Genomic DNA, 14276 nt, shown 5'->3' with positions numbered 1-14276 from the left:
AACTAGCGGACACACATACACAAAAGAAGTAATAGACAAATGGCTTCTTCAAGTAAAAAAAAAAAAAAAGGGGATATGTCTTTGCCTTTACATCGTTTTCTGTAGTTGCGTGTGTCTACCTATCTGTGTCTGTCGGCTCGGCTCTTCTCTCGGCTCTTTTCAGCTGCACAATCTCTCCTTTTAACCCTGCAGTGCTTCTGTACCCGACAGTCAAATGGGAATGAACCATATAACGATAGACTGTCGACCAACGAGACAATAACATACTGACTTGGCAACTTACGTAGTGACAACAAACCATCAACGATAGTATAATGGGTTACCAAGTCTAGCATCGACACAACAAAGTCAGCCATGCAATAACGACTAGACAATCAGCCAACAAGTGCAGGCTTTAACTCAGTGGACACTAATCAACCAACCAACTCACCAACAAACACGGTTTCGGTCAACTAACCTTGCAGGCACTTCACAGCCCGACCGACTTACTGACAAAAAAAACAAAACAAAAACACATACACGAATATAGAATAATCTTTCCTGATCGACTGACCTGACAATCAAATAAGTTTATTGACTACCTAAATGATTACTGCAAACCTTCCTCCTAACTTCCCGAACAGCCAATTTACTTTGGACCTAACACTGACTTCTCAAAAACAACAACAAAACCAAAAATAGAAAACAGAACAGATAATCATACAAGTTTTAGATTTAACAAACGACAGGATGATCTACCGACTGGGACCTACTCGACTAACTCACGCTAGTAATAAAGTTATTACTCGTCTGCAACGTAATGAATCGATCAACATGACCATCTGTAAGTTTTGGAGTAAACAGCAAACTAACCGACCATTAAAGACCAAAGAACAAATTTCATCCTTACTCTTATAGACAAACCGACTGACCTATACATGTCACAGAACAGGAAAGTAGAAACCCAACGTTCTGATTAAACAACGGAATGACCAACCAACAAACCAACGAATTTGTTACTTGTTGACAGTACAGACTGGACTCTAATCAGGCGATAGCCGGTCGAAATCATTCAAGTGACGATTCGACCAAACAACCATTGAACCAAACCGTATCGACACTTTGTTACTATCTAACCAAGAGAACAGCCAAATGACCGGCCACTCAGTCACTCAACAAACCATCTAACCAACAAATCGAGCGACCAACCAACTGTGTGTATAATAAAAAGTCACCTCTGACCACTGTCCTATCCATCGATACTTTGACTGAAACAACCCCGGCTGACCAGACCACTATACCCATCATAATCATTATGACTGAAACCAAACAACCGAACAAGTGAATGACTTTGACTGAACGTGGTATGAGACCGAGTCCCCATTTTGATCCAATTAACTGGCCCAACGATCTATCGCCCATTTCACCCCTAGCACTTTGGTGCCAATATTGGAAACCTGCCATTCAATCAAAAACTAGACTCCGTAGAAGAGGCAAAAACAAACAAACAAACAAACAAACAAACAAACAAACAAACAAACAAACAAGTAAATAGATAAACTGACTATCTGGGACGGTATCTGCTGACTTTACATGACTACCACTGCATCGATTGTTTTGAAATAGGCCTACATTTACAACAATTCTAAGAGATCATTCTGCGATTTTCTGTTCATGATTATTGGATATTGAGGGAAAACGTTGAACAACCCAAAGGTCAAAACTCAGATCTGAGTTATGACATTCTTTGTTTCATAAGTGTTGTATTGACGCGAGATCTTACATTTAAAGGTCTTATTTACCTTTGGGAGCAGTGATTTTACAAATTTTCAAGATATCACTTTTGACGCATATGTGTAGGTTAGTTGTATCACAAAAATTCTCCCATATAAAATTTTTGCAATAAAGCCTAAAATATAAGGAGATATCACTATTTTTCTCATTAAACCATAACTGTAGAGGGTTTAGTAGGGAAACATTATTTTTTATCATAACTATTGTTCACATTTTTTATATTTAACAATACTTAACATTAATGAAACTGATTAATATTTTTAAATTGGTTGTTTCTATCCCAAACTCACATTTTAGAACTATTTTAAATCAGTAACGCTGGGTTTTTATTTCATCTGCAAATAGTAAATTATGCCTTTAAATTGTGTTATATCCAAAGTTAAAGTTCATCCTCACAAGGCAAACACGTCAAGGATCCCGCACACAATGTGCGTTACGGCCGGTGGAATGGGATGGCGCGTGTTACGATTGGTGTCAAGTTATTCACTTCTCCTAGTCGCACTTTCCAATGATGGATAGGGGGAGAAACGTTAGATGATGTTGTGTCTGGGCAAAGTGCCTGCGGAAAGCGACTTCATGGGATTTATCTTAAAGGAGACATTCGGATGATTTTCAGACTTCTGCATTTGAACATTCTGTAAGCTGGTTATATACTGGGTGCAGAGTTTATATTGGTTGAGAAGGGAATATGAATGTTTTCAAAATTCATAAGAAATCACAGTGAACAAGGATGATGACATAACAGCTTCTATGAGAACGTATGATTGGGTGTTCATGGAAGCAGAACAAAAGAAGAAAGCATGCATAAATTCTACACAGGTGAACTTGTTACGCAAGTGGAATTGTAATGGAATTACATTGCTACAGAGGGCAATTACCCCCCCCCCCCCGGCTAAATATTGGTTGGTGGTAAAGTTAGAGTTAAGATTAGGGTAAGGGTTGGTTTAGTGTTAGGAGTTTGGGTTAGGGTTAGGATTGGGTTCAGGATTAGGATTAGGATTAGGATTAGGGCCAGGAGAAGGGTCCGGGGTAATTGCCAGGGGGTAATTGCCCTAGACCCGACTGAAATGCATGCGAGCCTCTTCTGTCATCATCCTTGTTCGATGTCATATATTTGGGGTTTATCAGAGTATGGGTTTGTATGCTCGAGGACCACAATGAATTACGCAAATTGTATACATGGCACTATAAATTTATGTATACTATAATGTAAAATATAAATCTTCTAGAATGTACCTTTAAATACAAACTTAGGTATGTCACAGCAACCTTCCAGTCAGCTCCAGTCTAAGTCAGAAAGAGCTAGCAGTATAATTATAGAGGCGGATCCAGGAAGACGGGGCGCCTTTACAAAATAAAGGAGGGCGCACGCGCCCCCTCCACTTTTTCTTTGCATTTCATTTTTTTTTTTTTTTTTTGGTAACAAAAATAGGGTGAAGGGGCGGCGCCCGGTGCGCCACCTCCTGGATCCACCATCGAATTACATACTGTATTATTCTTACTTTCTGAGTAGAATTATTCAACTTTATGCAATGTCATTCGTCGTAACATTAGTAGAGAAATCATGTTTAACTTTTGTGAATGGACACATTATCACCGAGTACTGTACTTGTACGTGTATTGCTGAAAGCGATATTATCGATGGGTAATGATGGCTGTTTTATAGAGCAATGTAATTATGCACTAAAGTACAAACACTTACAAACCTTATACTACTGAGCAAATTTCACATCCAAAGCTATCTTAATCGTTCTTCATACTCACCAAGGCTGTTTTTTTTTTTTTTTTTTTTTTTTACTCGTCTGGGCTTTAACAAAGTAACATACAACATAGTCCCGCCTCTTTGTGCTAGGTGGCGCGATATGTGCGCCATAAGAGATCCTTATTCTTCTTGACATAAAAACCATCTAATGCGATATATCGTTGCCATGGCAGCAAATTTGTCGGAGCCGTCTGCAACAGCATTATCCCTAAGGGTGGAAATCACATAGGCAGGGGTTTTAACAGAATGGTGGAAATGTGGCGTTATTGATCCGCCCATGCCGGCACGCGGCATTTTTCTTGAGGTGAAGGTCGCTGTACATGATACCTCAGCCCTCTGACGAATAAAAATTAATACTCTCAACAAAAATCTCAGACGCTTTCTAACACGTCCATGAAAAACTCTTCCATTGCTGAACATCATTAACTGGCGTAATACCTAACTTAGAGTGAGGCTTATACAGAGGCGTGAAATATCTAGAGACTGTTATCAAGGAAAGTAAAACGCGTCTTCTGTGAACTCCTTTCATGGTTTGCAAATTATTCATCATCTTTCCGAGCTTTAATTGTTATGATATTGCGTTGTGGTAATATGAATGTTCATGTGGAATTGTTAAATGAGTCCGCAAAACAAACAAACAAATAAACAAACAAACCGATCACAATGTCTCTTAGCCGGACAGTTAAATATTGGAACTTGTGCCGTTCCAAATATGCAATCTATTGTGTGAACTCCAGGGGGAATCCCCTCATAACAACAGCAAAACACACACATACACCATAATACAACAAAAGACAATACTTTCCTCTCCACAGAATCAGGGTTTTTATCAACCACAGTTATCTCATCAAGTCCAGTTAACATTTCTGTCGTTTCGTGTTGTTGTTTATGTGTACATTCATGGGTTTGTTTGCTGTTTTTCACAATTAATTGAAATGTTCCACACGGAACGGAGTTTTTTTTTTTTAACTTCATTGAAGATTATTGGTTAGCATTTTGCAGCCTTTTCAAAGTTTACTGAATAACTAGATTTATAAATGATTCTCAAATCATTTACACATCTTAGAGACAAAAGCTCCTGTTTCTCCCCGAGTTTGGTGAAAATTGATTTCTTTTTTATTTCATGCAGATTTGATAATTCGCTTACCTCCATCAAATCATTCTTTTTCAAATACAAGAGCTACAATCAAAATTAAAAGGTGCAACTTCAATGAAATGAGAAATTCTTTCAAAAAAGGTATTCTCCCAGTTCTTGATGATTATAGAATATGTTTAAGATATATGTTTAGTATAGCAGCAGTGGTTGATTATGGACCGAGTAGAGTCAAATATTGTTGCTTGGTAGAGTAAGCGTTATGTAAATTTTTGCTAGTTGTGTATGTATTTTGATAGCTGTATATCACTGGTCCAGTAAGAATTATTACAAAATTTGAAGTGTGTATTCAGTCGCTACTGTATATCACAAACTATCACGTAAATAAACAACACTATGTGAAAGAACTGAACTGTGTGCATTATGTGATAGTGTTCGCAAACTATCACGACCGCGTTTGATCTTTAACGTCTGTGCATAGAGGTAGGTATGCTTGTGCAACAATGAACTATGTGGGTGTGTTTGTCAGAATGAATTGACTGACATTACTGACAAAGTGAAGAAATAATATCGTAATTGTTTCTATATATGTGCATTGTTAACACTGCAATTGCCAGTGACCTAAAACAGAGAAATATTATGTTAATTGTATAAATCTTCAGATAAAGCCAGATGTTTCTGTAACGCAGATATTATAATCCTTGCCATCTGGCTATTTCAACACGAACGTGTCTCCTTAAGGGGCACGTTCACCCAAAGATGTATGTGGATTAAGCAAATGCAGCAATTTTAGTAAAACACATTAGTGGACATTTTGAGGGAAATCGGACAATAATTCCTTCAAAAGTTATGACTTAAGTTTTGGAGCAACCAATGCTGGACGAAAAGACTACAACACTTGATGACGCCATGTGTGAACAACGATACAAAGAATACATAAAGAAGATTCAACATACAATGTACATTGTATTTCTAAATTTTCTCGCATACTGAAAGAGCACTTCACTTTCCTCTTTCAGAAAGCAGGGGGAATGATATTGCCTTTGTGATATGTCAACAAGTTGAGTGAATGTGTAGGTTTTTTTTTTTTTTTTTTTTTTTTTTTTTTTTTTTTTTTTTAAAACACACGAAATGTTGTGAATTTTTTTTTTTTTTTTGTATTCTTTAGTGTGCTGATGCGACATCACGAACTGTAGTAGTTTTCTCATCCAGCGGCGGCTGCAGCGAAACTGTAAAAATTCATAACTTTCAAAGGGATTGTTCGATTTTCTTGAAACATCACTGATGTGTTATTTTTGAAAGGATTGTCTGACATCACTGACGTGTTATAATATCGTTGCATTAATTCATATCCTTGAGTGAAGTTGTCCTTAAAAGAAGTCTACGTGGCTGAAGTATCACCGAACAATGACGCGCCCGAGGGAGTTGGCGCCCTTTAATAGAAGGGTAAGGGGTTTACGAAATTCATTACCTGAGCTAAGATACACGTACTCAGTATCACTTATGTCGAGGAAAAATCGAGATGCTAACCCAATTTTAGGGAAATGAGAGTTGACATTGTCTATCGTCCTCTTGATGCTGACCGCCATTTCTCTCGTTGTTTTGATAAATAAAACCCCCCTGCTTTTAAAATTTGGAAACACTTTGATTTGAAAGGCGTCTTCAACGTGTAGCACAAATTACACATACGTGTACTAATGGCTCTGTTTGATTGCGGTCTCAGCTCGGATCAGCTTTTAGACTCTTCAGCGTTAAAAGCTGGGTAGATGATAATGGGAGAGGTAGACATGGTAGGTAGAAAATAGAAGGCAGACTCCGCGTGCCACGAGACGGAAACATGAAGAGAGAATGGAAACTTTAGCGGTGGCAGATGATCAACTTTCCATCTACAAAACATGCATGTGATGCGCATACACCAAAGTTTACAAAACACAAACACACACCATAACATTTGACAAGACAGAAATACAAAAAAAAAAAATAACAAACACAAACTCAGGTGTTTTTGTTTGTGTGTGTGTGTGAGTGTTCGCGTGTGTACAATTTTTTTTTAGAAGTTTTTTTGTTTTTTTTTTAGTTGGATCATGTTGATTTAGATGAATGTTTGTATTCGTTTCATTCTGAAAACAATGGAGATATCAAAATGGAATTCCAATAAAATATCATTAAAAAGTGTGTGTGTGTGTGTGTATTGTTCTCTTTTTCCTTAATTCAGATTCACAACACTCAACTGATGGACAGCACTCCATCACTTCAGGCATGCTTCCACTGACCCACACATAACACCACTACATAAGTGTAGCTAAGCACAGTATTAACAGGGAAACCCCATTAAACGAGGTCGCTTACAATGAGGTGACAATTAAGGTGAATTTGGTACAGTAGTGAAATTTTCCATTACTTTATATGTATGTACAGAAGTTGGTTTCATTTTTGTTATACATTTGTAATGAGGTTCCCCTGAATTGGCAAACGAAGAAACACAATAAACAAGACAGGCCACTTTTGGTTCACCTTGCTTCTCAGTTCTATTTTCATTCTCATCATTTGCTAATTCTAAATATGGATAGTGTACAATATAATATATACAACACAGAAAGGCGTGGAAAGGTGATGCGCCGAATTTGGAGCTTTGAAAAAAATATTAGCCAGTCTCGCTTAGGGGCGCAGACTTACTACACTGATCATTTGTCATTTCAAGGCCATTGTCCTCATTTGCCAATCACACCCATTGTTTTCTTTAATATATAAAAGTTTGACATATACGCATCTCATTACACAGTTTGACCAGTGTTACAGATAGAGAAATAGTCGGGAATTCCCCGACCCTGTCACGGGTCAACAACCAATTGCCGCCAAAGATCAGTCGGCCTGATGAAGCGTCCCGGAGAGGATGTGAAACGTCGCTTCTCCAAAATACAAGTCCAGTCGACCATATTTACTGACATAGTTGAAGTATATATAATTCATAAAAGGAAATGCCACATTCACCAGTTCTGCAAGAAATTGTGCTGTACATGAATATCATGGTTCAAAAAACAAAAAATGCATATTAAAATAATCTGAGATTGACAGCCACCTGACTGCAAGTGAAATTTGCACACACCATTTGAAAAAAAAAGGAAACTTTGTACAGTACAAGTGAATTCTCTTTCTCCATTTTCTTTATACAAATTATCTACAACCTGTACAAACAAGCTTCATCTAAATATTGTTGAACAAGCTCATCCAAGTGTTGTCATCAGACACTAACTGGTTGTTTTGTTATGAAAACGCATGTTCAGAATCCCGGGTAGATAGCCACTGTTTGCAAGAGTGATGTTCATTCCTAACCATGTTTGCATGTATCTTGCGCAAGGTTTCCTGAAAAATATCATTGGTGGGCATTTAGTGACTATAGTGAATACACGGTGGAATGTCATTTCTGTACAGTGTAAAAAAGAAGAAAAAAAAAAAGGCATTTTGGCAAGTGTGTACGCCAACTAAGTAAACTGTGTGAAGTGAATGGAAGGACATCAACTTCCACAAAGATTAATTGAACAATTTTAATCAGAAAGGAACAGCTGGATGTAATGCAAATATGAAGTAATGGAGAAAAGTTTCATACGTACACGTACTACCCTTGATTTCCTTCAATGAGAGGTGGAATTCTCCACCAAAGTTATAATTATAGAGATTTTACACTAATGTGTGTTTAACACATACAATCCATGGCCATGATTAACTTTATCTCAGTGAATGTCCACATAAAACCATCCCAGTAATGAAGTTAAAAAAAAAAAATGATTGTTTCATTTTCTCAGAGTCTAGTGTGAGTGTTGTAATCATCAGCAGGCACAGAAAGCCACCATATGGCGGAATATAGTCAATATTGAGGGGGTAGGATGCCCTCCCCAAGAAGGCTGCTGCCTTCCGAATCGAGCCCGCTTGATTAGAAATATTGACTGGATGTCTCCCATAAACATATGAAATGCATCGATGTTGGACAGATGTGCACGTGACATTCATGATCTTGGTAACAGATTGTTTTATGTTCATGGAAGGCATACACATCATGAGAAGATGAAATAAAGATACCAGTAAGAAAATCAAGAAGTTACATGTAACTTATAATACTGCACAGTCACACTCCCTAGAACTAACACCTGATGCTACAAAGGAGATAGAAGAACGGACATCAGTTTGCAAAACCCTTAAAATCACCCTACACCATCACAAACATTTGGAAGGCATCAACACACAAATACAATTTTACAGTTTGATTACGAAGGGGAGAAGGTACACACTTCCATACTGTGCATCATTAATGCAGTTTGTAGTCTCTGAACTTCATTTCCATTGATGACAAGTTAGTGCCACTATTTTCTAGTGCTCCACCATCAAGACTTGCGGAGTACAAAGAGGGCAAGGGAAAAATATGGAAATTAGAATCTAATTGGCGTAATTGTAATCAACGGCAATGGCAGCAAACTTGATGACCTAGACACTTCAAACACTGCTTCTGTACCTGATCAGATGAAAATTCCATTTGAACTTGATTATTTTGAAGGCCTTTGGTCTATGATTGGATTAAGTAGCGTGTAATTATGAGGGGGTGATGAAGACAGATGTCAAAAGGAGAGGATGGTGATGTTATGCACGGAAATGAGCTCACCTTAAGGTACACATACACTCCTCCGCACAACTTGTCAATTTGATTTCGGACTTACAGTTATCATGATTTTCCCTACCACTAATGAGGAGCACAGAAACATCACCATTCCTTCAACCACAGTCCGGGGGGAAACATTGCGCGCTGCTCAAATGTTAAATGAATTATGAGAATCGGATGGCCGGATGTACGGCCATTTTTAAATGACAATGTCTCACTCCTACCTAGGAGGGGATCTCGCTGGCTCCAGAGAGTGGCGTCTATGGTTGACGATGAATTAAGACACCTATTAAGGCGAATGCCCGAGGCACATTAGGGACAGCACCCTGAAATTTCACTTTGATGTCTCTGTCATATCTTGATACAAGACTGACTACTAAATGCACTGCAAGTCAAGGTCTGTTTCTTCCATACCAACTTACATTATATCATCTACATCAAGTGTTTGGGTAATGTATTTCACTTATGGGCAGGCTTATGGCTAAATGCACTGCTTTGTATATATTTACAGGAAGTCACATATTTTTCCCCTCTCAAATTTGGTTTCAAGGCAACTATCCCGGTTCAATGTAAGTGACCTTTCATTGGGTTCAGGGTGGAAGAATGGCTCAAAGTTTTTGATTAAAAAAGGACATGTCACTGTGTTTTACATAGTAAAAATGAACTTAACGCAAGTATTGCTTTTGCAAACAAGCGTCTGATCAACATAATCCAGGCTTTAATGTACTTAAAAACTGGGTCACCAATACTTTGATGCATTAAAAACCTGTCAACTGCCTTTGATGTTCCAAATCTGATCGAACACTTTGATATGAAAATGCAATCAATCATGCATACTATCAGACCAGGGGAGTAAAAGGGAAGGGAAAAAAGGTGTCATCAAAACTGCAAATCGTTCACGATGGACCACTAGATGACGGTTGCGAGTTCTCCTTCAGTGTAACTGGTTTCCGTGGTAACTGAGACTTGTTTCCATTACTGCTTGCTTCCAGCTGGACGAGGCGCTTCTGGACAGCCTCGAAATCTCGTCGCACCTGGGCGTTGTCGCTCAGCGCCTTGCTCAGTTGCTGAAGAGGAAGGAGAAGACAAGATGTTAACGAGTTGAGGAGTGATCCTCCTTACACAACAGGCTTTGCTGCCTCAAAATTTTGATCACATCTGTGACAGCCAGCATAAAAGGTGCAAGGATCAAATTCATTTGCATAGTGCTAAATTCAAGGGTGAATCATGTCATACCATCTATGCAAATATTGTAGGGGGGGGGGGAGAAATAGTGAGACAGTGAGGCTGCCATTCATGTAATGTCATTGCAGTGGGCAAATGGATAGTAAGTTGGCTGCAACCTTATCGTGTAACTTACAGCACTTGATTTACACGGTGGGAAGAGAAGACAACAATTTTATGTAAGAAAAAAAAAATCATCATTACAATATTTTGTATTGTTGTTTTGTAGCCATCATATTATATACATAAACTGAAGCACTTTCTTGACAATGAACTTTATATCTGAACAGAAGAAAAGGCCATTGTACTGAAACCCTTCAGTTACAAGAGTCAAAATACGTACATGTATGTAGTACAACTGTATAGTTAATTGGAGTAAACACAAAACATAGACAATGTGGATGCTTACAAACAGAATTAAAACAAAGGCATTTGGGTGAGCCTTACACGACAAATCATGGTAAATTGGAGTACAGCAGGTCTGCTTTTTCTCTTGTGGTTTATTAGTGTGAAGCAAAATGGGCAGCTCTGGGTAGCTTGTGTGTGAAAAAGGTTTCAAGGAAGAGGTCACTCCAATTGCATTTTCACTTTATGAGGCAAATTGCTCTTTTCATCAGTTTGTGTCTTCAGAGTGCATATCATTATAATATTGGCACGCTGGCCTCTTTGGTGCCATTTCTGGGCATATTTTGGGTTTGATGGTGACTGTGTCACAGGTGATTCAATTTGCATTCAAACGGGTAATGCACTGACAAAAATTTAATGACTTGGGGCTTGAACTCTTGCCTTTGTTTTATGGATTAATTACAAGCACTTTTTTTCCAATTGAAACTCTTCCTCTTGTTTTATGCAGTATTTACAAGCACTTTCCACCTGTGAGACACTTAAATTTGTTTTATGGAGTGATTATGAGCACTTTTTCCTGTTGCTACCTGTGTTTATTTACATCACCATTTCTCTTCTCTTACAAAATTTTGCTGATAAAACTCAGCATCACATCATATATCAAATCAAATCAAATCAAATTAAATCAAATTAAAAACCAAATGAACTTGTTTTCTCATGTCAGTTGAATAGAACTTGTATTGGAGTTTTAAAAAAATGTCATGGGATGAGGGAGTAGCAGTGATTACAGAATGCTTAATTATGCCAAAGAAGGCAGCTTGTGCAACTTGTCAAGGCGCCTAACTTGTCAAGGTGCCTTGTTTTTGTCAAAAAGGTGAAATGGCAACTTGCACAAACTCAATAAGATGTCTAACATAATATGAGACAGCAATTTGAGCAAATTCACCAAAGTGCTTCTTTTAAGACAAGACAGTGAGAAGGCAAGTTGTACTAAGTTGTCAAGGTATCTTGTTTAAGATGAGAAAGCAACTTTATACACACTAAGACAACTTGTACAAATGCACCAAGGTGTTTTGGCCTTCTTGTCTATCTAAGCTGCCCCGGCAAGTTTGTACAAGTTGTCTTCTTGCCTTTTCGTCTGAAACAAGGTGCTTTGGAAAGTTTGTATTTATAAGTTGCCTTCTCATATTCTTGTCTTAAACAAGGCACCTTGGCATGCTGCACAAGTGGCCTTCTTTGGGCACTTTAAGGCTTCCGTTAGTGATATAAACAGCTGACGGAAACCTTCAAACAGGGAGCAGGCATTAGTGATGGAGGTGTGTGCTACAAAACATTTTGCATGACTTCGGATGTCACTTGTGAATTAATATCATTTTTTTTTCAAATTACTGCTTTGAGAAATTGTATTTTCATCCAAAATTATAGTTGCTTTCTGATAAGATGTGGCAACAATACAAACTCTGTCAACTTTCACACTTGTAGGAACATGATGACAATGGAACAATGCAGCATTACAAAATGAATACACCACTAAACGGACACAGGTTAGTTAAAACACCATGAAGTCAGTGAAGAATGACCACTATACTTACGGGCCTCAACATCAGAGGTGGCCCTGTGGCCTGGGGCCACTAAAAATTTGATGTTGGGCCACCTTATTTTGAGAACTGCCATCTTTGGCCTAATTGAGCAAATATGACTCAACATGGATTTTTACACTTATTTTTATTTCTAACTAACATTATATATGTATACAACTGTATATACATTTTTTTTTTTCAAGACACTATATTTTCTTTATTTTAAAGATTGGGGCCCAAATAGACCACCAAAGAATAAAGTTAGTGTCGAGCCCTGCACTAAGAAATCTTGCACTCCATTAACTCCTATCTTGGAGAAATGCTGCCCATAAATGCCTAACTTCATTACATTGGGTATCTGCACAAATTGTGAAAAGATTGAAAATTTGAGGATCATTTATATCTAGCAATTAAAAGTGATTATGCAACTAAAATACAATATAATGACAAAATAGGGCTCAAATCATCTAAAGATATGATATCTTTCCCTATAAAAAGTATTAGCTATGATCAGTAAAAGAAACACTACCTGAAACAGATGATTTTATTTCTAGGGTTTGATGGTTTAAGTCTTTAAAAGTGTATGACACTTTTATTCTTTATCTTTTCCTTGTGCTTTCTTTGTCTTCTGAGTGAGGAAACATGTATACATACTTTATAGAGCATGCAAAACTTCTTCCCCTTTATCTACAGGATTACCCTTACTAAACTAAAAAAATGACTTTCTTTTGTTGTGTAAAAATTGCAACTGCCAATTTCATGTATACAACAATTTCATTCTTAAGTAAGATCACAATTTTCAATTTCAGTTGGGAGCAGAGGAGGGTAGAAACCTGTCATACAGTTTGGTAAATTCTTTATCTTTTCAAAAGGACATGTAAAGAAGCAAACAAGCTTGAAAATATCAAGACATGAGAAGAATGAATAATGGCTTTAAATAAAATCTTCTGAATCTTCTGGATTTCAACAAGAAAGAGAGCAGAGACTATTATATGAATTCAGGTCATGGACTTCTGATGATTACATTTTGAACAAGATGAGGGCATTGGCAGACTAGTGCATGAGTATGTCCATAAGTTATATGGAACAAAGGAAAAATTGATTTATGATTTGAAAATACAACACAGAATCAAGGCCATTTGATGACACCACTATGCTTTCTGTGAGCAGACATTCAACATCAAATGAAAAAACAAAACAAAACAAGGAAATTGAAGAGATTGGAGGTGACTGGAGCGAGACAAGAACTTCATGTTGTGAGCAATCCATTTTTTGTTTGTTTTGACAAAGTAACAAACCTGTTTCTGGGCTGCAATTTCCTGAAAACAAACATAAAATAACCAAAAAGATGTTCTAGATAAAATTTGCAAAATTCAGCTCACATAGCAAACAGTCATCAATAAGAATCAAGTGCTGTTTCCTTCTCTCAAAAATGGCCATGCACCACATTCCTTCTTTATTCTCTCTCTCTCTTTCTCTCTCTCTCTCTTTCCCAAGATAAAAATGTTAATCTCAACTCATCTGTTTGCATCTATTGAATTTCATATCGGACAGGAATGTCTTTCATTGTCCCGCTTCCGTTGATTCACTGGCTGTTCGATATGGTTGGATGGTGAACTGGCGAACGAGAAATAGGTTTGGACAAGACAAAAAAAATATGCGGCGCAACCTTTTTCCATGAAGCACCAAAAATTCTTGCAATGTCTTGCAAAAGGACCAAAGCGTGCCAGAACCACGAGAAGGGCAGGCTGTCCAACAACAAAGTACGCATTCTCCCCGGCCTAATTGGCCAACGCTTCCGCCGATTTCCCTACGTGGGGATGATGAACGCAGATGAGGTGTGCGGAG

At 37.8% G+C, this 14276-nt stretch overlaps 1 protein-coding gene across 1 annotated transcript in view; it reads right to left on the bottom strand.

Moving 5' to 3' along the window:
- Nucleotides 1-7049: 7049 nt before the first annotated feature.
- Nucleotides 7050-14276, bottom strand: part of LOC140233541 (kinesin-like protein KIF15) — a 59468-nt gene continuing 52241 nt past the window's right edge. The window contains exons 34-35 of the mRNA XM_072313662.1: nucleotides 13727-13747; nucleotides 7050-10346 (exon numbers count right to left, since the gene is read on the bottom strand). Coding sequence (XP_072169763.1) covers nucleotides 10176-10346; nucleotides 13727-13747 — 192 coding nt within the window. The 3' untranslated portion in view covers nucleotides 7050-10175. The remainder of the gene's footprint in view (nucleotides 10347-13726; nucleotides 13748-14276) is intronic.

This window comes from Diadema setosum, chromosome 9 (genome assembly GCF_964275005.1).
Source record: "Diadema setosum chromosome 9, eeDiaSeto1, whole genome shotgun sequence".
NCBI classification, from domain to species: Eukaryota; Metazoa; Echinodermata; class Echinoidea; order Diadematoida; family Diadematidae; genus Diadema; species Diadema setosum.
This window is presented reverse-complemented; position numbering and strand designations above follow the sequence as displayed.